The sequence below is a fragment of the Acanthochromis polyacanthus genome, chromosome 5 (assembly GCF_021347895.1).
Source record: "Acanthochromis polyacanthus isolate Apoly-LR-REF ecotype Palm Island chromosome 5, KAUST_Apoly_ChrSc, whole genome shotgun sequence".
NCBI lineage: Eukaryota > Metazoa > Chordata > Actinopteri > Pomacentridae > Acanthochromis > Acanthochromis polyacanthus.
This window is the reverse complement of record NC_067117.1, coordinates 26,830,111-26,853,128: the sequence shown is the minus strand read 5'-3', so window position 1 is coordinate 26,853,128 and position 23,018 is coordinate 26,830,111. Positions and strand designations below refer to the sequence as shown.

Here is a 23,018-nt window from a genome sequence, read left to right as displayed (position 1 = left end):
TTTGTCCTGTCTGTTTTTAAAAGATGCTATATAAATGAAGGTATTATTATAATAAACTTTCATGCCTGCTAATGTTAGTTGGAGTTTAATTTATGACTAAAACTCAGCAAAATTTATTTCTTGAGTCTTCCAACTTATATACATAAATGTGCAATATGAAATCATAAATCTTAAACAACTGATTGCACTATTCTGAATTCCACTACAAACATTGAACATAGTGACAGACTAATCAGAAGGAAAAGGATTGATCAGTCAGGCCAACTGTCTGTTTGCTCAGTCTGTAAAATTTAAGATATAATAAAAAATGACTCTTTCTTAATACAACAGTGGGGAAATTTGCAGTATTACAGGAGCAAAGATAGTGCACACATTTAATTAATGTAGTACAAAAATAAACCAAATCATACATACTAGTTCCAGAAGTAACTGTATTGCACAGTGGTATAAAAATTTGGTTCATGTTTTAAAAATATTTAATATTTGATGTGGGACATAAAATATGTAATCAAGAAGAAATTCAGAAAACTGCATGAAAAGGAAGAAATAGTAGTTTGAGTAGTTTGCAGTTGCATAGCATACAATGCATCTGTTAGCTGTCATGTAGCGCTTTCACCAGAAGATGGCGGTAGACATTAGAAAATTAAGTCTGGACAATATTCTCTACTATTTCATCCCTCAAAGAAGTAGAAATAATTTTAAAAGTAACAGTAAATTGGTCGGGGCTCATAGATTAGCAGTTATTAGCTTAGCATTATACAGCTAGCCATAACAAGCCCTGAAATGCATTCACTTACAGCTCTTCTTCGCTTTACTCCTGTGTTAAATTAGGAATAGTAGTCTTCCAAAGGCGCCTGTAGGCCCCCAAACTTATGTTATCATCACCTTAGCAATGAGGGGATGCTTATTTTTACGTATAAGGGTGATAAGCTGTAAAAAGACCATTTTAAAATACTGAGAATATTTCCGATAAATAACTGTTCTTGTCCTTCTGCAGCACGTAAATAGCCGACCTTGTGACGTAGATGTAGCTCCGCGCGTTTTTAGCGCGAGATTTGCCGTGTGGGCGGGGCTCTTCCGGTTCGCAGCGCTCGACGATAATAAATACGGCGAACGCGGTGAGTAATATCGAGCGCACCCAAAGCAATGATAAAAGACGTTTGGCGCGGTTGGTAGACTAGCTGCTGACAGCGGAGGGAGAGCAGCCGAGGTCAGGATCGTCGTTCGGCTGCTTTAATACCCTCACAGAGAAACAACCAAGAGACTGAAAAAAAGAAAGAGAGAGAAAGACAGAGTTGGTGCTCCTGAAGTTCTTTCCCGTCATTCTGCCGTCAACCCTCTATCGAAGCTTGCCCTGCGCAGGCAGACGGAAATACCTTGAAAATGCCTCCCATCGACACCGAGAAGAATGAACTCAAAACTCGGATACAGGAGCTTATCGACACCAATCAAGTGATCGTTTTTAGCAAAAGCTACTGTCCATTTTGTGTAAAGGTAAGCTACTTGCTCTGTCGACGGGAGATCTCGCTTTGTGCCGGTTAGAAACTTCCATATTCTCCCGCGAAGTAGACGGGCTCCATCTAATTGCTGGCTCGACTAGCCGCGTCAATGCAGTCCGCTACTACGTTTCTTTTAAGGCTGATTCCAAACTTTACCACTAGTTTTCAGTCAATAGTATTACGCTAAACAGCGAGCCGTAATGTTTAACAGTATTTTAAAATATCAAGTGTTGTCAAGTCAGAAAGCTGTTAGCCACCTTGCTGTATATGGTAGCCGTTCTTGGAAAAGTTAGCTTACATAATTTATGGCTAACTTAAGACCTAATTGGCTCGACAGACCCTAAGATAAAACAACAAGGTGATGCTCAGTGTCAGTTCGCCAAACATACCTTTATTTATATACATACATAACTCTGTGTTTATGCATATATGTTTGGCAACTATTTCAATTGTGTGTGTGTTGGTATTTATGCATCAGTGTATTTTCTGCACCACAGCGGAATCTGATATATCTTTTACACATTCGCAGGTAAAAGACTTGTTCAAAGAGCTGAAAGTCGAGTGCAAGGTGGTGGAGCTGGATCTCATAGGTAAGATGGAGTTGATTATTTCAGCTTGTAGCAGAGGTAGCATGCCATGTAATACCATATTTGTTGCAAGGTGTCCTAGCAAGTTTAAGATGACTTGTAAACTTGTTGATCATTAGGGCGCAAAACCAGTCAGACCAGTGGTTTAGCTCATCAGGGCTGACGGGCACACCTGTGGAAGTGTGGTGCCAATGCAGGAAAGATTTTCTTTCCTCTTTGTGATACAGAAGTTATCATCACATTTAGATTTGCATACTGCTTTTCATGTACAAAGAACACATCTTTGACAGTTCAGTACATCATGTTGGTTGTTAGACAATATCCTATAACGCACGTGTAATAATATAAAATGTGCCTTTGTAGGAGAAGTTCTGATTCTTAATGAGTAGTGCACATTAGTAGGCACCGTACATTTGCTTATGGCATGTTGTAGTGTGCTATAAACCATGTTTAAAATGTAGTGTTTATTGGTATATGTGACAGATGAATCACAGAAACATGTTCTTGATCAGAACAAGTAAACAAGTACTTATTTTTGTAGCTGGACAGCTATAAAGGCAGAGAAAGCAGGTGCTGGATAATGTGAAGGGGAACAGCAGCCAGAAGTCTTTATCTACCTATCTGGGCTAATATTAATTACTTGAAGTGTTATTTGTCTGTTTTTTTTTAATTGTTTAAATATTCAACAGGTTTAAAAAACAATACTAAGTACAATTATTACCATATATTCTATTATTGTAGTATCAGTTATGCAAATTGTTTAACTAATGCACACTGGGTTTTATAATACACGTCTTTTATTTTTTGTGTCTTATAGTCCTGTGCACATTTTCCTTCCATTCCGTGCAAGTTTCTAAAAGCTTCAGTGACTGAGAATCAACATACTTTTGTTATTCGTTTTTTTTTTTGCCTTCTCCCTTTTATATTCTTGTGTTGCCATTATTCATGTCATGTAAATATAAATAATACTTTCACAACTAGATTTGAATCCAAACAGTTTTCCTGCAACACGTAAATGTCCAACAAGGATGTTGAATTCGCCCAGACTTTGCTCTTTTGCTTCAGCACAAAATGTGCTGAGTCACTCCTTGATGATGGCCTTGTGCTGTGACTCTGTAAACTCCATCCCATCTTTCTACTCGGTTATTTCTGCCGCAGTTTATATTGTGGAAGGCAGCAACAGAGGGATGTTCATGATTAACCAGATTAATCAAGACTGATAAACTTAATCGCCGTCAAGTAATATACAGCATTAACCAGAGTGGCACCACCTCAGGAAATTGCTTTTTATTGAAGCATGTAGCAGCACCAGGGTTACCTGGATTTATATTAGCAGGGAAACCTGTTATTGCAAAGATTGCCTGCAAAAGGAAGCAAGGGAGTATTTACCATTAAAGTGAAGTCACGTTTTGCTGCTTGAACAGAAACGATTTCTAGTTTTATTCAAGTGTCTGATTTTTAATTCCCATTTGGCATCAACAGGTGCTACAATATGCCTTTGTGTCATGTTACTAGTAAACTGTCACTGCTGAAAAACACCTATCCACCGGTTAGTCAGACTATTTTCGCTCAAAATGTATTCTTTATTGTCATAACTGGCCGTTATTATAAATATAATAGGACACATGAGGGTTTTGTCATGAAAAAAAACTGTGATCTAATTGAAAAAAATGTTTTCTGTCATTGCTTTTACTTTTTCTGCACTTACATTTTGTTTTTGTATTATAAGATTCAAAACAAATGCATACATGTGAAAATTAGGTGCAGTTAAAGAAATTGTTAATATTTGTTTTGCGCTTACACAATATTCACCTTTCTGTGCAGAGGATGGAACAAACTACCAGGAGATGCTGCTTGAGATGACTGGACAGAAAACCGTACCAAACGTCTTCATCAGTAAGACGCATGTTGGCGGCTGCGACAAAACACTGCAGGTAACAAGCAAATGTCCTCAGATAAATGCTTTAGTGCGGATCTTTTTGAGCGTTTTCTTTTTCCTTTGATACTCCAAATCCGTGTGCCATGACCCTAAATGGTGCGACACTCCTCAGTACTTGAAGCTCAGCCCACTTTTTTTCCCCCTTTTGGATAGATATGACTCATAAAGTGTACCATGTCTTTTTCCTTCTAATCCCAAAACAAGAGAGTACTGAATAGATCTTTGTGAAGGCAGCAAAGGAAGAAGTGTAACCAGAAACATTTAGGTGTGCCAGTAGATCATTCCTGTGGGCTAATAATTAAAATGAGAATATGGTTAGCCTTGTTTGTCCCCTCAGAGGTCTGTTAAAGCAGCAGGTTTGGTTTCTGGAACCCTTCTTTTGTCTTTGCGTACGCCGAATTTTTCTGCTACGTGGTACAATGCAACATAAACACGTTAGCCAGTGTGAATGGAGGGCAGGCTGTATGAATGTTGCTAAAGTGAATTTATCCACTGCAAGCTCTTTTAAAGGTGTGTTCGGGATCCGTCATTGGCATCGGCCGATAAATGCTTTAAATTAAGAAATGGCCCAAATTGATTTCTGACAGAGGGTAATATCAGCAAGGTTTAATTTTCAAACTTTTGTGTCTGAAAATGATACATAAAATAAATATGGCATGCTTTGCTTTTAAATTAGTTGTTTTTTGCTGCTGAGTTAATGTGAGTAATCGGAAAAACATTGTATTTGTTGCCTGCACCTGCCAGAAGGGATGAGTGCCAAAACCTGTTATCTCTGGGGTTAAATAATTAAATACCGGAGCATCAATGGGCATCGCTATCAGCCCTGTTCTTGGTACTGAGCAACCGAAGATTATAGACTCGGGTTTATCATCCCTATACAAATGAAATCCTGCATATTTTATGTCACCAGCTCCCTTTCTGCTTGATTAAAGGTGTATTTTGTGAGAGAGATAACCATGTTGATGTTGACAATGCTCATTGCAACGTGTCTCTTGCATGTAAGAACGGAAACACGAACAATCTGCAAAAATGTTTAGCAAAGGTTGATCGCACACAGTCAGAGTAATGCACAGTTTCCCTTTGCCTTGTTCGAAGGTCAGTTGTCGTTGTCCCATTTATGTTATGTAAGTTGCCTAGAACCCTCACACAGAGTTAACTATATCATACGAACAAGGATTAATGATTGAAAGTAGCCATTAGGCAGTGGATTGTTTTCTCTATGAGTACGTTCACAAATTCAGTCTGAAGTGATCAGAGCATCATTTTTTGTTGTCATATGATCAGTATAACGTAGTGCTGTATTGATGAAGCATTTTGTTAATCTTTGTGTCAGGCCCATAAAGACGGCAGCCTGCAGCAGCTTCTGAACGGAGAACATGAAGCTTACGACTACGACCTGATCGTCATTGGAGGAGGCTCTGGAGGCCTGGCCTGCTCAAAGGTGACGAGATTAACTGCAGCACATTCAGCATTACCTGGCTTTTGACTGTTGCACAATTTTGTGGCTATCACTTTGTCAGAGAATCATTGTGAAACTGAAGCTGTTGAAATTCTGCAATCAGTTGCTGCACTTCGCTTTGGCCTAGCGTTGAACAATTGATCAATGTCAAATTGAAACTTGAAGCAAAGCAATTCGTAAAGCATGAGTGCTGCAGTGCACAGTATACATTCTAAAGCATGTTTGACCCATGCTTTACACTGTTCTGTTAGGTTTTTTTTACAAATTCATGTTGTATTTCTTTTATGACGGTCATGCTTTTGATTGTCGTCTCATGTGATGACGCTCCATCGCTTGTTTTAAATTTATTGTGCTGTGAATATCAAACCAAGGCATGACTGTAAAAATATAAAATCTATTCATGGTATCTGTCAGAAAATTTGCATTTAGTGTATTTAGAACCATAAACAGTTTCTCCTTGGATACAGATTGCAGGTATGCAAGGGGAAACTGTAGCTAGTGGCATAAACATACTACTAAATGACCATTTCACATGCAGAAGCAGTAACATTGTCTCTGTTGACAACAGGAAGCCGCTAATTTGGGGAAGAAGGTCATGGTACTTGACTATGTGGTGCCCACACCAAAAGGAACCACCTGGGGTAAGATGCCTTTTTATAGTGATATCTAACGAGATGTAATTTAAGATGCTAACCAACTGTTCCATTGTGTCCCGCTGTGGTGATCAGGTCTCGGTGGAACCTGCGTGAACGTTGGCTGCATTCCCAAGAAGCTGATGCACCAGACGGCTATGCTGGCCACAGCCATGCAGGACGCCCGCAAGTTCGGCTGGGAGTTCGACGAGACAGGTGAGGGCTCAGGGCAGCGACCCAGGAGGTCACGGAGGGGGGACATAACACCAGCTTGCCGTGGTAAATCAGAGGCAAGCTCATTATTAGGAGTCGCTTGTTGTTTTTCCTGCTGATTCCACTGATCGGTGTCTGTCTGTCATTCCTCAGTGAAACACAACTGGGACACGATGAAGACGGCAGTCAACAACTACATTGGCTCGCTGAACTGGGGTTACAGGGTGGCACTGAGAGACAAGAATGTCAACTATGTCAACGCCTATGCAGAATTCATTGAACCACACAAAATCAAGGTAAATGGGTACTTGTAATGTAAAGAAACCTTCAGTGAAATTGTGCAAATGTTAAACTGGAAGTGCTGGTTTAGAACCAGTTTTAGAAGCTGTACCAACTAGCATTTCCACGACTTAATTTTTTAAAAAGGGCATTGTTCAAGGTACCATCCCTAAAGTCTTCACTGATCTCTATGAGCTGTCTTGTGAAATTTTGTCTTGTGTGATGGAGCAACAAACATTTTGCTTTGCTAAATATTTAGTCCGCCTTTTCAGCGTTTTTGTTGTTTTTCCTGCTCATGATCACATTTTTAGCTGCACACAAAGCAAATGGTTTCTCTTTTCAAAGAATTCTCCTCATTAAACGTCTCGCAGCATCTCTGAGCCTCCGTTTGCTTTTTCTGACAGGCGACAAACAAACGAGGGAAGGAGACGTTTTACACAGCAGCCAGGTTTGTGTTGGCTACGGGTGAGAGGCCACGCTACCTGGGCATCCCTGGAGACAAGGAGTACTGCATCACCAGGTCAGAGCACAGTGCTGAGTATTTTGCACATCTGACACCATCCACACTATTGCATGCTGTGCTACTGGAAGCCTCGCCAGAGCTCAGTTTTAGATCAGCGGGTGTGTTCAGGAGATTGGTGAAAAAGGGTGTCTTATGCCACAGTGTGTTGACTGAGTGTAATCTCTGAACCAATGAGAACGCCCTTTCATGACCTAACAGGTGGCCTCGCCTCAGGGCATCCATTAATCTCAAATTATCTCTAAATGTCAAATTATTCTCAGGTGTTTCTGGTGATTATGCTGCATTTGCTCTCGCTGCTCACTTCCTCCCACAAGCGTCATATCAAGGGTTACCGCATAATACAGGATAAAATGATATGGGTTAGAGTGTAATAGCACGTAATTGAATCCACTTATTATTGAATCTCATTTAGTTTAACTTTCACCGTTAGCAATTAACTGGAACTCAAGGATTCATTTTAGATCCCTTAGCTGTCGGACAAGAAACGGTTTTTATTGTAAACTGGTATTTGAATCAACGTCACTTTGAATTTAGCCTAATATAGTTTTACTGCATGTAGTGACGGTCTGAGAATGTGACAAACAGAAGTATGAAATACAGTTGGTTCAGTTTTTTCTTGTTTGACTACCTGATCCCAAATAATTGTTTTCAGCATAATTCTTTACTGATGAAAAATGATTTATCAAAGGTTTAGAACCCAAGTGTTTTGCCACTAGTGGACTGGATCCAAAATGGAACCAATCATAGCCTGGGTACTTGTGTATTATTAGTGTCCACTGCTGTCTTTTGTTTTATTCAGGAGCATTTACAATTTTGCAGGGTGACAGAAAAGGTTGATGAGCAGCATCTTGTTTTCAGACACCGTGTTTCATTTAAAATCAATATATTATACTGGAGAGTTTACATGGGAGTTAGATGACCTTTATTCATACACAGTAAGGAAAAAGTCTGTGAGAAAAGTTCCAATCCAGCTTTCGGTAGCAGCAAAGCTTCCCACACCTGTGAAGTTCAGCCGGGATAAAAAATGAAGCCCCATTTTTAACCAGAAGATTTATCTGCTTGCAAAACTCGCTGGAAAAAGGGAGCTCTTCATTGCTTATTGTGCTCTGTTCATCAACTCCGCTGTGTGTTTGTCCCCCAGTGACGACCTCTTCTCGTTGCCTTACTGCCCTGGAAAGACGCTGGTGATCGGGGCGTCGTACGTGGCTCTGGAGTGTGGCGGCTTCCTGGCCGGCCTGGGACTAGACGTCACCATCATGGTGCGGTCCATCCTGCTGAGGGGCTTCGACCAGGACATGGCTAACCGTGCCGGAGAGCACATGGAGGAGCACGGTGTCAAGTTCCTCCGCAAATATGTCCCTACAAAGGTGAGTGTTGATAAAACTGAAGCACATGCTAAAACCTGATAGCTATCAGGTTTTTAGCATGTGCTTCAAGTCGTATTTTTTTAAAATTTGATCACGTTTGTAAATGAGGCCTCTATACCTCAGTGTGTTCAGGTGTTGAATTCATTCGTAGCCAACGCAGCAGGTGGTCAGCATACTCTGAAATGGGTTCAGTTAATTGCAATCCATTTATTGCTGTTTTATTCTTGCATCTTAAGTTAATTTCGCAGCCTGACATTTGACACGGTTCAACATGTTTCTCCTTCTTATGTGTCAGATTGAGGAGCTGGAAGCAGGCACTCCAGGCAGGCTGAAGGTGACAGCCAAGTCTACAGAATCCGACGAGGTCATCGAGGGCGAGTACAACACTGTACGTACCTTTTTATTAATGTGTTGATTCTTTCTTCACGTAACTCTCCTGTCTGTGACCGCTTCTAAAGTATGTGTGTTATTTCAGCATAATGTGTATTGTGGTGTTCTAGTTCCTTTCTCACATCGTATGGAATCCCAAAGTGTTCAATAATAGATCACTTTAAATACATAGCGAAAAACAATAATGCAAAGAAACTGTGTAAAATATATGCGAAAACCAGGAACTTGGGAAATGATTATTGTTAATTGTATTTTAACCTGGATATCATTGGATGCAATTTCAGTTTCAAAATGCCACCTGTCCTATTCTGCCATTTGTTCCCATTTATTTCATTTTGATGTTTGTTTGTTTGTTTTTTACTTCGTGTAACCTTTAATGAGTGGTGTTGTCACTGCCCCTTATATGCCACAGTACACAAATATCTCTAGTACTTTAGCTAAGGCTGCTGGTGGGATTATCTTTAGAATCAAACCACCACTAAGATAACTGAATTGACCAGTAAACATTAAATGCTGCTGTGAACACTGTCTTTTCAGTTTGATACTGAGTGAAAAAGCGAGCTTACAGTCCGGTTTAGCTAGTTTGGTAGCTTGTGTAGCCTGATTACGTTAAATAGATAAAAGGGATGTTGTCCCTTTGTCTGTGTGTTGTGTTTATGAACAGCGACTGCTTGAGAGCTGATTCAAAAATTACATTTCCACTGTTGTTGCTCCCACTAACAGGAGCTAAATGATTAAATCTGATTACGGTTGTACAGCTTGCTAGTTCAAGAAGCATTGATTGGCTGAAAGATGAAACTGTCTGCTTTATAGTTACTTTTTTTATATCATACTAGGTTTTGTTTTGTTAGTTTTGTGGATACCTGGCCAAATATTGTGATATTTTAGATAATAAGTACATTTCGGATGCTTTAGACCATTAAGTTTTTCCACATATTTGCCCTAAAAGTTAAAGATAACCATCCGTTTTCCTTTAAGAGAAAGGAAATAATTAATCTGAGCCAGTGACAATGGTAGTAGGAAGCAATTCTGTTTTCCTCTCCCTAGTTTTTCTGTTTAGCTAACAGAGCTGTAGCCGCTGTCTTCACTCAGTTCTTCCTTCAGACTAAACCACTAACTTCTGTGTTTATTAGGTGTTGATAGCAGTGGGCCGAGACGCATGCACTGACAAGATTGGCCTGGACAAGGCAGGGGTCAAAGTCAACCCAAAGTAAGTTTATTGTCTCACTGTGCGGTCCGTCGTTGCGCATTCATTCATTACTGTGCCTTTAAGACTCACGGTACAGTCACAGTGATTCAGCAGTATTTGCCGTCTCATGGCTCTCTGCAGGGGAGGCATGTGAGTGTGCTGAGGATTTGTTGGTCAGAGAAAAGGGCTGACTTCTTGTTGAGATTGAAAAGCTGATGTGCAGTATATTATGGCAGGAAAGTGATGTAACTTCAGTTTAAAGGTTTTTCCAGTCTGGTGTCATTTTGCATTGTGTGCACTAATTTGATTACCCTGTTTGTTTAATGGCTTCAAGCAGCACATTTCCTGTTGTCCCTCTTCTTTCATCTCCAGGAAATTTGGTTTGAAATGGAATTAATCTTACTTATTTCAGCATTTTGCAATTAACTATTGATTGTGATCTTGCAAGCATAGAACTTGCAGCCTTTTCTTTGAGGATTTCCATGTTTTTGTAAAGCCAACGGGGATTAAGACGGCATGAGGCCGACTTCAAAGAGCGCTCAAAGTCATGCCCTGGTCTCATGACTGTAGTCATATTCGGATGAAGCCGACATGCAACCATAAGGCCACTGGGTTCATCAGCCTGTTTGTGGTTCTGCTGCTAAACTGTCGAATTTTAACGTTGCTCATAGAAAAGCGACTGTAACGTGCTTTGTGTGACCTTAGGCCGAGTTTATTTCTTTATGCTGTTGTTCATTAGACCCAAAGTGCCACATTTACTGACAGTCCCTTTGGTTTCAGGAGTTTCTGCATAATTCTAGCAGTTTAAAAAGTTAAAATTGAACAATTAAATAGTGGTTATAATATTCTATTGAGTAGTGTGTTTTTTCAATTAATACCACGAACAGCAGTAAGGCTGTAAATAAACAAATCATTATCTGAATCCTGTAGTTGGAAGCATTGCAGCACATTAATATAAATATTCCTACAATCCCAGAAAAAAGGGGAATTTACATCTTTTTAACCATACCTCTATTTAAGAGCAAACATCAACACAAAATAAAGTTTGTTGTACTAATACCAGTAAAATATCTCTGAGGTGTGCTACATGTTTGCAGATCCTAACTACAGTTGTTCCATAAATTCAAACCACTACACGACTTTCTTGCATTTAAAACAACCCTTGGATGAATTCAGATTGTAATTGATTTTTAACTCGATACACAATTTGAGCCGTTCAAAAGTTGACCAAATCTCTGAACAGTGAGTTTTTGGTTCATGATAACCATTTTTAAAAAGTTTTTATGGTTCTCTTTAAATGTCTGAAAACTGGATTTCTATTTCCCCATACGTCCACATGTTAAGGTATATACTTCATTTCATTCTTTTATTTTCAACATAAGGGAAGAAAATATGTACTTTGAAGCTACAAAACTTAAAAATGAGTATTTTCTTCTTCACTGACCTCTCCTCACCGCCCTTCAGGAATGGAAAAATTCCAGTGAACGATGAGGAGCAGACAAATGTGCCTCACATCTACGCCATCGGAGACATTCTGGAGGGAAAGTGGGAGCTGACACCTGTCGCCATCCAGGCTGGCAAGCTGTTGGCACGACGTCTCTATGCGGGATCAGCAGTGAAGGTATGCTGTTACTTGCAGATAACATTTATATCAACCTGCAGCTCGTATGGGCTGTTAAAGAGAAGCACAAGTTGTGAAATTTTGCTGGGTGTGTCTGTTTTGTCATCGACAGTCTGGGTTTTCACTGTGATGCACATGGAAACAGACCCACAGTATATCAGGACAGCACTGCTTTATCAGAAGACTTACTTTTGCTGAGTGATTCTTTCTTACAGTGGCTAAGCAAACATAACTGCATAAAACTCTGACATGCATGAAGAATGACTTGAAAAAGTGAGGAGGGTGAAGCTTAGAGTACAATATTTGCTGCCTCAGGTGCTGCAGTCTGCCTTTACAATGACAACCTGGTATTTCCTGTTAGCCTACTGAAGCTCAAACCTTCCTTGGTGTGTGACTTTTGACAGCAGGACTATTTACTTCACTTAAACTTTGATTAACTGTGTGTTTCTGCAGTGTGACTACATCAATGTTCCCACCACTGTTTTCACCCCGCTGGAGTACGGCTCCTGTGGCCTGTCGGAGGAGAAGGCTATTGAACTGTACGGGCAGGACAACATCGAGGTAAAACACCTGAATAATGGATGAACTATCTGGTTCCTGTGGCTGTCAATCCTAGCTTGATGTTAGATGTTTGCAGTACAGCTGAGAAATGTTGCCTTTAACTAACTGAAGAACTCATCCAGACAGTTTCTCGTCTGCGTTTCCCTTGAAGTTTGTAATGCTGCTCATTGCGGTCATTGACCGTCACTGTTCTTCTGCCCCTCTGTTCAGGTGTATCACAGTCTGTTCTGGCCTTTGGAGTTCACTGTGCCCGGCAGGGACAACAACAGATGCTACGCCAAGTTAATCTGCAACAAGCTGGACAATGTAAGATCAGCGCTGCTTTTACACCGTCTCATTAACTCTGCCTCCCTCATTGTGTTTTATGCCTAATGTAACTCCGTCACTCTGCAGGATCGAGTCATCGGATTCCACTACCTCGGCCCGAATGCAGGAGAAGTCACACAGGGCTTCGGTGCAGCCATGAAATGCGGTGCCACCAAAGAGCAGCTGGACGGCACCATCGGCATCCACCCGACCTGTGCTGAGGTAAAAAGGCTGCTTATTTATTTTAGCCTTCCTTTAACAGTAGTTAGCAGTCAGGTGTGTTGAATTCTGTCTTACAAACAGACGGATGTTGACTGAAATAGAAGAAGGGTTGACAAAGAGGGACTTTGTCCAGGGCTTACGTCAGACTAATTGTCAGATTTCAGGCGTACAGTGACATTTGTTTGTCGCACAAAGAGTTCTTGACTGTCTTAGAACTGTGATTGAATTTAGAGTAAGATGCAGTCCATTTCTCCCCTGAAGTGACCAAAAACTTGGAAGTATTTAGTTCATTGGACTCCTACAGTGAAACACTTGCAGCACATTCAACAAATATGTGCCACTATAGACAACAGAACTAAGAAATAAGAAGGTACCATTTTTGCACATGCTCCTATAACAAATTAACAGTAGAATGCTGTTGTTGCTATGGAATTGGTAGCCTAAAATTTGATTCCTACAAGTTGGTTCAGAATAGGTTGATGCCGTTTGAAACACAGCAGCAAAGTTTTCACTTTGCCTGCATTAGGAAAGTTTTAAAGGAGGTTTCACTTAAGTTTCTTTTGAGTTACTAAATCAAAACATTTGTCCACATCCGCTGCAGCATTTGCATCCTGGACAAACTCAACGGTGACAAAAACATGTTGCTGTGAAACTTGTGGTTGAACTACTTGTTAGCAGTGAAAAAAGACTTTTAGTGGTGTTGGTCTGGGAAAAGACTTTAGGCTTTTTGTGGGAACTATTTAAATTGTACTAGAGTTCTCTAAGAGCACAATGAAGACTGGTGTGGAGCTACACATCCATGGAAAACCACCATCTTTACAATAAAACACGGTTTGTACTGCTTGTTGCAACAGTATTCTGTTGCCCAACCAGAGCAGGAAATGACAACATACTGCATATCAAAGTGCTTTTCGGCAGACAAAGTGCACAACAAACATTCTGAAATGAAACGGCTAGCTGTGTGTGTAGCTGTCCTAGCAGACATGAAGCAAAAAGACTAAAGCAGTTCAAGCCTAGACAACAACTCTGCGTATCAGTTCGGAGGGCTGACTGTCCTTAAACATGCAGTGCAAGAGGATTTAGTAGTCATTTTGCAGATCTCAAATTGAATGCATGTTTATGTTTGTATTCTTTCTGAGCTCGGTGTATTAATTAGCTTCAGTAATAAGCAGCTTTACTCATCCATCATGGTAATGTGTTTTGGTGATAATTGCAGCGCATTAAACAGCCGTTTTCTTCTTGCTTGATGTTTTTTACATGACTTGCATTTCCATTTTTAAAAAAATGTTTTACCCACATCTTCATGGAGTGTTAACACAGATCACAGTTGAAGCAGTTCTATCATGTCCTGTTTGACCAGTGAGCTCTGTAGTTTTGAGTCATTTGATTCCAGGGAGATTTGAGAAATGTTAACTGAGTGTTCCAAAAGTATGTAGCTTTTGCAGGCACACATGTATAGGTATGAACTTTAAAATGTAGTGAAAATAGAAAATGAAAACACAAATGATGATAGTAAAGTAAGTAAAATGTATTTATATAACACCTTTCACAGACACATTGTGCTTTACAACAGTAATGAAAATTCAAATAGTAATAAGTCAGATAATAAATTTGTCAAATTTAAATTCCAGTACAAGATAGTTCAACAAAAACAATGAATAAAATAGAGCAGCTACAGGCCAACCAAAAGTCTCTCCAAATAAAAACGTGTTCAGCTGCCTGATAAAAGCTTCACAGGAGTTTCAGTAGTAGAGAATGGGATGAAACAAACCACGCACAAATACTGTAATATGGACTTGATGTCATTCTTTTGTAATAATAAATACTGAACTGAATGTTAAGTAATCATTCATTTATTTGTAATTATCAGTTTGTGAATGTTACTAAGGTAGAACAGGAATATTAAGATGTTTTTATCGCTTACACTAACATAAACTTGCCTTTTCATTAAGACTCTTGTTAAACTAATGAAACGGTTTCATGGGTCTCTTTGGGATTAAATACATATGATGGTGTAAAAGCTGCAAAAGAAAGTGTATTTATCACTTGTTCATCCCCTCTACCTTCCAGATCTTTACCACTTTGGCCGTGACGAAGAGCTCCGGCAACGACATCACCCAGGCTGGCTGCTGAGGTTAAACCCTGCTCGTTTAGCGGGCTGCTCTCACTTTAAACTCCACTTTGAAACTCCCTCCTCTTCGATGCCAGGCAGCCTTCAAAAGCTCAGCCTCATTTCCAGGCACTTCTCAGGACAAACCTAACATCATTTCCAGCGTCTGAATGAGTGAAAGCGCTCATTTAGGGAGCTAAGTGGCGACTGGTAGAGGCCGAGTCTCTGGCTGAGGGAGTTTTGCTCTGAGGGCAGCCTGCTGAACAGCGGGGTTACTCTGCTATTTTAGTGGACTCCACCAGTGTGTCCTTCTCAGAGGAAGCACCAGCACACATTACTGCTGAGTATATGTGTGTTTGGGCTGTTTTTGACATCCTTGCCCGTAACCTGAAATCCTGAGGTGGGCTGGGATCGATGTCTCTGTAGAAGCACCTGGTGACGGTCCAAACCCTTCGTCCAACCCCCAACTTCAAACACTTCTCACTTACCCTCCAGAGGGTACTCAAACTCAAATCTACAGATTTAAATTGACACCAGAATGGATTCACGGCTGCGGTAGAATATCACTGCGCCTTTTTCATTCCTGAAAGATTAATCTGAGATGTATGCATGTCGTTGTCAATATTTATATTTGCTTCATGGAGGCGTCAGAGTTTTCTTCCTCGGAGACCACTCTGTCTCTGCAGAGGTGTAAACACCATGCAGATCTGCGTCTTTCAACTCAGAAACACTTTGAAACGACTGAAAGGAAAGTTCAAACTAAATTGTACCGACAGTTTTTACTCAGTTAATTTAATGCTTGTGTGTTGCTTCTCGCTGTTTGCCTCTGCATTACGTGTATGTAAAAGATATATTGGATCCTGTAAAGGACGGTATTCTGGCTGCTGTTAGTGAGTGACATTGGTCATCTGTGTAAATGACTTGTTTGTTGGTGTCAGACCACTATAGACTACTTTCTCTCAACATTTAATAAAGGATGGATTCACCTTCAGTGTTGTCAGACTGTCATTTGCAGTTTCAGATTGACGAGAAGTCATAAACGGAGCTGACTTGGGTTTCAGAAAATAAAATGCCATAAAAGAGTAAATGTTTCCAAGCAACGTCCTCGTCCTTTTCCTCAATGAAAACATGAAGTTGCTGTTTAATATATTGTTGTTTTAGTGCTTGATATTATTCAGGAAATGGGATTATAAATGGAAAAAGGAGAGAACCTGTGTAATATGTGGCCTGGTGCCTGAATGCAATGGTACATCAAGAGAATTATTCTTTTTTTTTTTTTTAAACTACCAAACAAAATATAAAAAGCAGATTATATTTTACTGTTAAACTTTCTGGCATTACCTATAATAGCTTATCTTATAAAACCTGTGTTGCTGAGTGGGTTTTAAAGCTGCATTGATGTAAGTTTCATGGTCACAACAAAAACTAATCACATTACAAGGATGCTACTGATATTTTTAGACCAGTTTCATCCCATATTGAAGCCCAAAGCGCTCTATCTAATAAATATAATAATTACATACAAAGATAATGTAAGTGCAGTGTAAATACACCAATAAATGCATACTTAATGAAAAACTAAATGTTAATTTGTTTTTTGTTGCATAATGTTTTTGTAGCATAAAAACATAAATGTACTTATAGATGACAATACTGTTTTTATTTTGGTCCATATATAATTGTGGGACTTTTTGTAGCATAGTTGACAGGTATTATAGTTGATATTTTTGCTGTTTTCAGGAATAAAATCCACATGGCTGCCTTTAACCAAACACCACATGGCATTTTAGAGAAATATTCTTCTAAATATTATTTATACAACTGAGTGAAATTGAGATTGAAAGTTCTTTATAAAGATATTCTAGTAAACCTGTTGACACTTGACTCACACAGTACTTTATATTAAATAACTCAGAAATCCTTGGAGTGTTCCAGTCCTTTCTTCAGGAGGAAGTGACATCATGTGGAGCAGGTCATGTGATTTGGAATGAACACACTTCCTTTAGAGGTGTTTTTGTAATGGGTAGCTTAGTTGAAAGTCATTTCTTGGACACATACAATTTGCTGTTATCCATACAAAATTTGATATATTGCTTAAAAAGAAAGACCTGTCATGATTATCTCAACTTAACAAAAAGAACACAAGACTATTTTGAATAAGCTCATTTTATTATTGTTTAGCTAATTAGAAGGTGGTTGTTGTTAAATTCGGACTGTGATATAGTCGACATTTTAGTGATATCCAGTCATTTTTTATTGATAAGTGAGTGTTTCCATAATAAATAATTGTGGAATTTGTAAAGAAATGATCATAATGAACATAAAAAACACGAGTTTTACTTTTAATAAACATGTATGCAAGATATATCCCATGGATTTCAAAAGTCCCTCAATCATTTATTAGCTCATTTAATGATGTTTTTTTTTTATTATACTCATTAATGTCACAGTGATGTTGGCACCAAAGTTTCACCTCTTTATCGAATCAAATAACTGATCCACTAAGCACGATAAGAAAAGTGGAGATTAAAGTGTTGTGTCTGACCTCAATGAACTCAAACCAGTCAGCACTAAAGCGGTTCCTTAAAGGTTACATTCGTGCACTCAGGCTGATTCAGTAAAGGTTCAAATAGTAAAGATAGATGTGTGTGTGTGTGTGTGTGTGTGTGTGTGTGTGTGTGTGTGTGTGTGTGTGTGTGTGTGTGTGTGTGTGTGTGTGTGTGTTAATATCAGGATGAGAGAGCAGCGTTTGCTATTAGGAACACATGAAGAATTCTAACATCTATTCAAAAAAGGTCATACAGCTGCTATAAACAGAGAAAGGTTACAAGAAATTGCTGAAAATCTAGATATTGTTTCACAGTGGAAACCTAAAATATGTTAAACTTACATATATGTCAAGGCTGCAAATCATGGTCTATGAATAAACCAAACACTGACTTACAGCATCTAAATTTGCTTTTAAACACTGTTTTGAGTTGACTCACAAGTGCAATATTACACATGGTTTCTTCTCAGGTAAATAGAGGAGAGAGTCAAGTGGATATACGTATAACATTTCTATATAGTCAGTATAATATTTACAGAATTTCCCCTTGGGGATCAATAAAGTTTATATTATAAGTTTATTAGCATTAGATTAGATTAGATTAGATTAGATTAGATTAGACTGTCCAAATATTGGTTGCCGTACTGATAACTACAAACCACTATATCAGTCCAAAATACTAAGAAAACCAACTTAACTGCATTTATTGTACTACAACACGATGTTAGATTTTTTTTTTATCATCGACATCGGTTCCACTGGTGACACACATGTCAGTAAATTAATCAGTTTCAACTGGAGTCCTCTTCAAACAAAACTGGGCCATTTAAGAAGTAAAATATGTTGTTTGTGATTTTGATATGGAGGCTTAAAATCTGTAAATTTGTCTTTTGTTCAGTGTTTATGCTGTACAACTCAACATTGGATTCTAATCATATCCTGTTCTTCAAAAAATGGTGGTTTGGTCCACTAAAGACCTTTTCCAGAGCTTTAATATGATTTACATGTAATAAATGCTAAGACTTTAGCTTCATGCATGCTTGCAAATGTGTAGACCTATGCTACATAAAATCAGTCGAAATCTAAATTACCCCAAGTTGCAGAAATAAAGTCAAATAGTATTGCAACAACACCAGAGTCAATGGTAAAATCTTAGCTTTCCTGTTGAGTCAGTGTTACAGAACTCTGGTTATATAACACGTTTTTTTCTGACAGTTAACCTGATCTGATCAGCTTCATTTTAACCATGACTTCATGCACTTTAAGATTATATCATAAAGTAAAATGATAAATGTGCCTTAGGGAGAAAAAGCAGGCTTTACAAATCAAGTAATAATCACTTTTAATATTTCCAGTACCATTTAACGTTCACATATACTGTTCGTTTAATCATAGGGCACACTTTGGAGCTTCTTGGTTCCAGTGCCACTCATGTCTCCCACTGCAGCACAGCTTAAACAACCAAGCGCTTAGATGGGAGGATATTTACAGCACATCAGCAGATCAAAATCATGCCGTTGAAGTGGGCAGCCTATTCATGTCAGCTACATCAGAGAGCCGTGGAAAAATAATAGCATCATTTCCTCTGGGTGTCTGGGCTTCTGTGGGACTATTCAGCCTCCACAAGTGGCGGTCCCCATCAATAGCTGGTTGAAGCCTTTGTTGGGTCCACCAGCTCCCGTCTGAAAATGCTGTCACCTGCAGGGGCTGCCATGACAACTGGCGCTTTGATGAGTTTTATTTTTGGTGATGCCCGTTTGATAGCGGACAATCTATCAGCGATACCAACTAATTGATTCACCGGTGATGCCAGACTGAGGCCTGTGTGGGTGTTTGTGAAATGTAGCCGAGATCCTGCGGCTTTCCCAGTCTGCTGACATCCTTACACGTGCAAAGGAATGAAGAAGGGGTTTGGTGTTGGGCTATCAGAATATCAGTTTGCTAATTTATCCGTTTAAAAGCTGCTTTAACGGCAGTAGAGGAGATTTAATTTCCTACGACTTTGAACGTCGCATGCGCATGCGCACATACAACCTCTCCCTCACCCCCCTCTAACCTCCCCCCTCTTAACATTTACGAAGAAACGCCCCCCTCCAGAAACTTGCGTAGGACTCCTGAAGTTGTCTTTTACGGCTGGGTCCTCCTGGATCTTTATCTGCCATTATGTAAAAAAAGATGAGCAAAACAAGTCGCCAGCTAACTACGAAGCTATACCAAAGCAACACATACAGAAAACACGTAAGTCCAAGGCGTACGTAATCTACGTAACTAGGCCTGAGCCGGAAGATTTTTGATTGACAGGAAAGGGAGCAAAGCAAACGCCTCGGTCCGAGCGCATTGATTGGCTGATGTTTTTCAGGTCCTGCCATGTCCACAGTTTTTTTTTTAAATTCTTTTAGAGACCATACATACAAGTCCACTCAAGGTCAGTATATTCATTTTATGTGAATCAGACAAATTAAACAAAAAAAAAAACATCCTCCATAATGCCTTTAAGTAGTTGGTCATGCACTGAATTTATTAGATTTATCTACATCTGCTCTTTTAAACAACAAATGACTGAATGTTTATAGGGCACAGTTAAGGATATTAAGATATGCAGGAGCTCATACATGTTAGATTTAAGAAAAAATGCAAATAACATCCAAAGTAAGATGCAAAATCACGATGTTATTTTTCACCAAAAAGTATATTATAAAAATAATAATAATCAGAAAAGTATCTTACTGTTCTATTATTGATGCGTCACAAGCTTTTTCAATCCCAGCACTGACTATTTTAATAAATACTGCAGTTCTTTTGTTTTAATTTCCAGGTTTTTATGGTATAATGAAATAAAAACACAAGTAGCTGCTTGTTGTCTTGTTCTAGCGTCTCTTTACTGCCATTTTGCATTTCTTGTGTTTGTTTTTTGTCTCTCTCTCTCTTCTTTGCCTCTATTAGATCAGACAGAGTAAAGTTAAGAAACAAAGGAACTGAGAGTGGACTGACTTTTGGAAAGTCCTCGTCAGGAATCAAACAGTCTTTAACCATTAGTTGAATGGTTAACTGTAACTCTCTGTGGCTGTTTTCATCTCTTTGTATTCATTGTTTGTGTCTTTGTGGTTGTTTTGTGTCTTTTTTGTAACGATCTAAAGGTCTATGGAAGGTTTCAGCACACTGCAAAAAAATCGATTCAAGATAAATTCACTTAAGTGACATTTCAGCAAGATGGAGGGACTTGTTTTAAGACAATGCATCTTAAATATCTTGTTAAGTCAAACAATCTTGAAATTATCTTGTTTTGAGTTGAATTTTGCAAGAAAACTCAAAATAAGTTTAATACATCTCATATTAGGAGATTACTTGAAGCAAAAATCTATTTTTGAGTGAAAAACGACTATTTTCTTTAACATGTCTGGTTTATTTTAAGACACCTAAGCTTGACAATCCTGGTAAAATATAGCTTAAAATAAGTTTTCCCAGCTAATTTTAAGATCTCAATGTTCTAAATATATCTTATTTCAAGAAATCTTACCAAGCCATGTTTCATTTTTCTATTGGCAGATTTTTTTTCTTCACTTTTTTCAAGGTAAAAAATTCCTTGAAATAAGTTTTTTTTTCTTGTTTTGAGAGGGCATTTTTCCAGTGCACTAATTGAGGATTTTTACTTTTAAGAATTTCTTTTCTTTATTAATAAAATTCTATCTCACCTTATTCTAAACAGCCATTTTTGTAGTTTGTGGTTGTTTTGCGTCTCTTTGTAGTCATTTTGTTTAGGGTTTGTGTGGTCGTTTTGTTTGTTTTTGTAGTGATCTTGCAACCCTTTGAGGTTGTTTTGTTTCTCTTTGAAATTGTTCTTTGTGTCTTTGTGGTTGTTTTGCATATTTCAAGGCTATGTTGTATATTTTGTAGCTCATTTGCATCTCTCTTGTAGGTTGTTTTCCATCTCTTTTTGTGTTTTTGGTATCTGCGTGGTTGTTTTGCATCTCCTTGTGGCTGTTTTGTGTCTCTTTGTGGTTTGTATTGCATCTTTCTATGGGCGTTCAACATTGTTGTTGTTTTGTCTCATTTTGAACATGTTTTGTGTCTCTCTGTAGCCATTTTATGCCTGCATTTGGTTTGTATTCCGTCTGCACTTGTTTGCAGTTTTGTAGTTGTTTTTTTTTTATCTCTTTGTGGTCGTTATTGTTTGTCTGTGGATGCTTTGTATTATTTTGTAGTTGTTATACGTCTCTTTGTGGTAGTTTTGTGTCTCTGGAGTTCTTTTGGACTGTGGTATGATTGTTTTGGTTGTTTCATAGTCGTTTCGTGTCTCTTTGACGTTGTTTTGTCACCTTTTCGTACATGTTTTGCACCTCTTTGTAGTTGCTTTTATGTATTTGTAGTTGTTTTGTGTTTCTTTGTGGTTGTTTTGCATCTCCTTAAGACTGTTTCATGTCTCTATTTTTCTTTTCCTTTCATTTCTTTCTTGTTATTTTGTGCTTCTTTAAGGCTGTTTTGTTTATAGTCATGTTGCTTTTAAAATAAGTTGTTTTTAGTTTGTCCTGACTGTCCCTTTGCAGCTCTGTTGCCATCCTTCATGTCTCTTATTGTGTTAAACACCAAATCTTTCTCTGCTTACGTACATCACATGCATCTGATCAAAATGAAACTGCCACTTTCCCTTGCGTTCTGAAAATTGTGCTGAATCAAACTCAAACTGATGCAAAACCAAAATCTTTTTTACTTAACCTCACTCCAATAAGGAAGTGACATCTGAAACAGCTAACTAGACAACAATAAACCACAGCGGAATTTTTTTCTGTGTTTCCCTGTGTTATGGTTGATAATATGAGACCTGTAGGATGTAAGTGCTGTGTAATTGTATTTTAGGACATAACTTAAAATATCTAATTCTGCAATTCTAGTTGCAGCTTTGTGGGTGACGCAGGTCGAGATAAAGTTTCCTGGAAAAGCTGGAAGTTGCCAGAAGGGCACAATGAAGTGTAATGACCTCAAAAGTCATAGTTGTCTCATTATGACTTGCTGTTTTCAACACACTTATAACCATTACTAGTCAGCATGAGTCACGGTAAAAACACATTCTTATGTAATCAAATCTCACAATTTTTTTCAGCTTTACACACACGCATTGACGAGAAAATCCTTTTATATTGACTCTCTACAAATGGTTAACCTTCATCTCATAAAACGAGTTTAAGTCAGTGTTTGAGTTGAAAGCATATTGCCTCGAGTGTAATGACATGCTCTTTAACATAGTTATTGATTAATTTTCGTTACCAGAAAGGGAATTGTGCAATCCGGAAGGATTTAACTAGGAAGTGTTTCTCACAGGAACCAGAAGAGTGCTGACAAAGCAGAAGAATATCTCTGATTACTATTAAAGGACAATTACCTAATTAAAAAAGCCACACGCTTAGATATTGATAATTTTTTGAATTACTTATTTTAGATATACAAAAATAAACAGGTTTTCATGTGATCTAATGACTTTCATTACATTATATGAGGATTAATCTCTCCTTTCTTTGGGTTTTTGTATTAAACAGCATATTATCTCCATTTACTCTCATTCACATGTTTTGGTTGCA

The 23,018-nt window shown here is 38.5% G+C and overlaps 1 protein-coding gene across 1 annotated transcript; it reads left to right on the top strand.

Annotated features, from left to right (window-relative positions):
* The first annotated feature begins 1,122 nt into the window (after positions 1-1,122).
* txnrd3 (thioredoxin reductase 3) lies at positions 1,123-15,888 on the top strand. Its single transcript, XM_022194251.2, has 16 exons — positions 1,123-1,494; positions 2,029-2,089; positions 3,911-4,020; positions 5,359-5,466; positions 6,053-6,125; positions 6,213-6,332; positions 6,483-6,625; positions 7,013-7,128; positions 8,273-8,498; positions 8,794-8,886; positions 10,022-10,098; positions 11,542-11,698; positions 12,152-12,259; positions 12,470-12,565; positions 12,653-12,787; positions 14,858-15,888. Exons 1-16 carry the CDS (start codon positions 1,384-1,386, stop codon positions 14,918-14,920), a joined length of 1,797 nt encoding a protein of 598 aa, XP_022049943.1. The 5' UTR covers positions 1,123-1,383; the 3' UTR covers positions 14,921-15,888.
* The last annotated feature ends 7,130 nt before the right edge of the window (positions 15,889-23,018 follow it).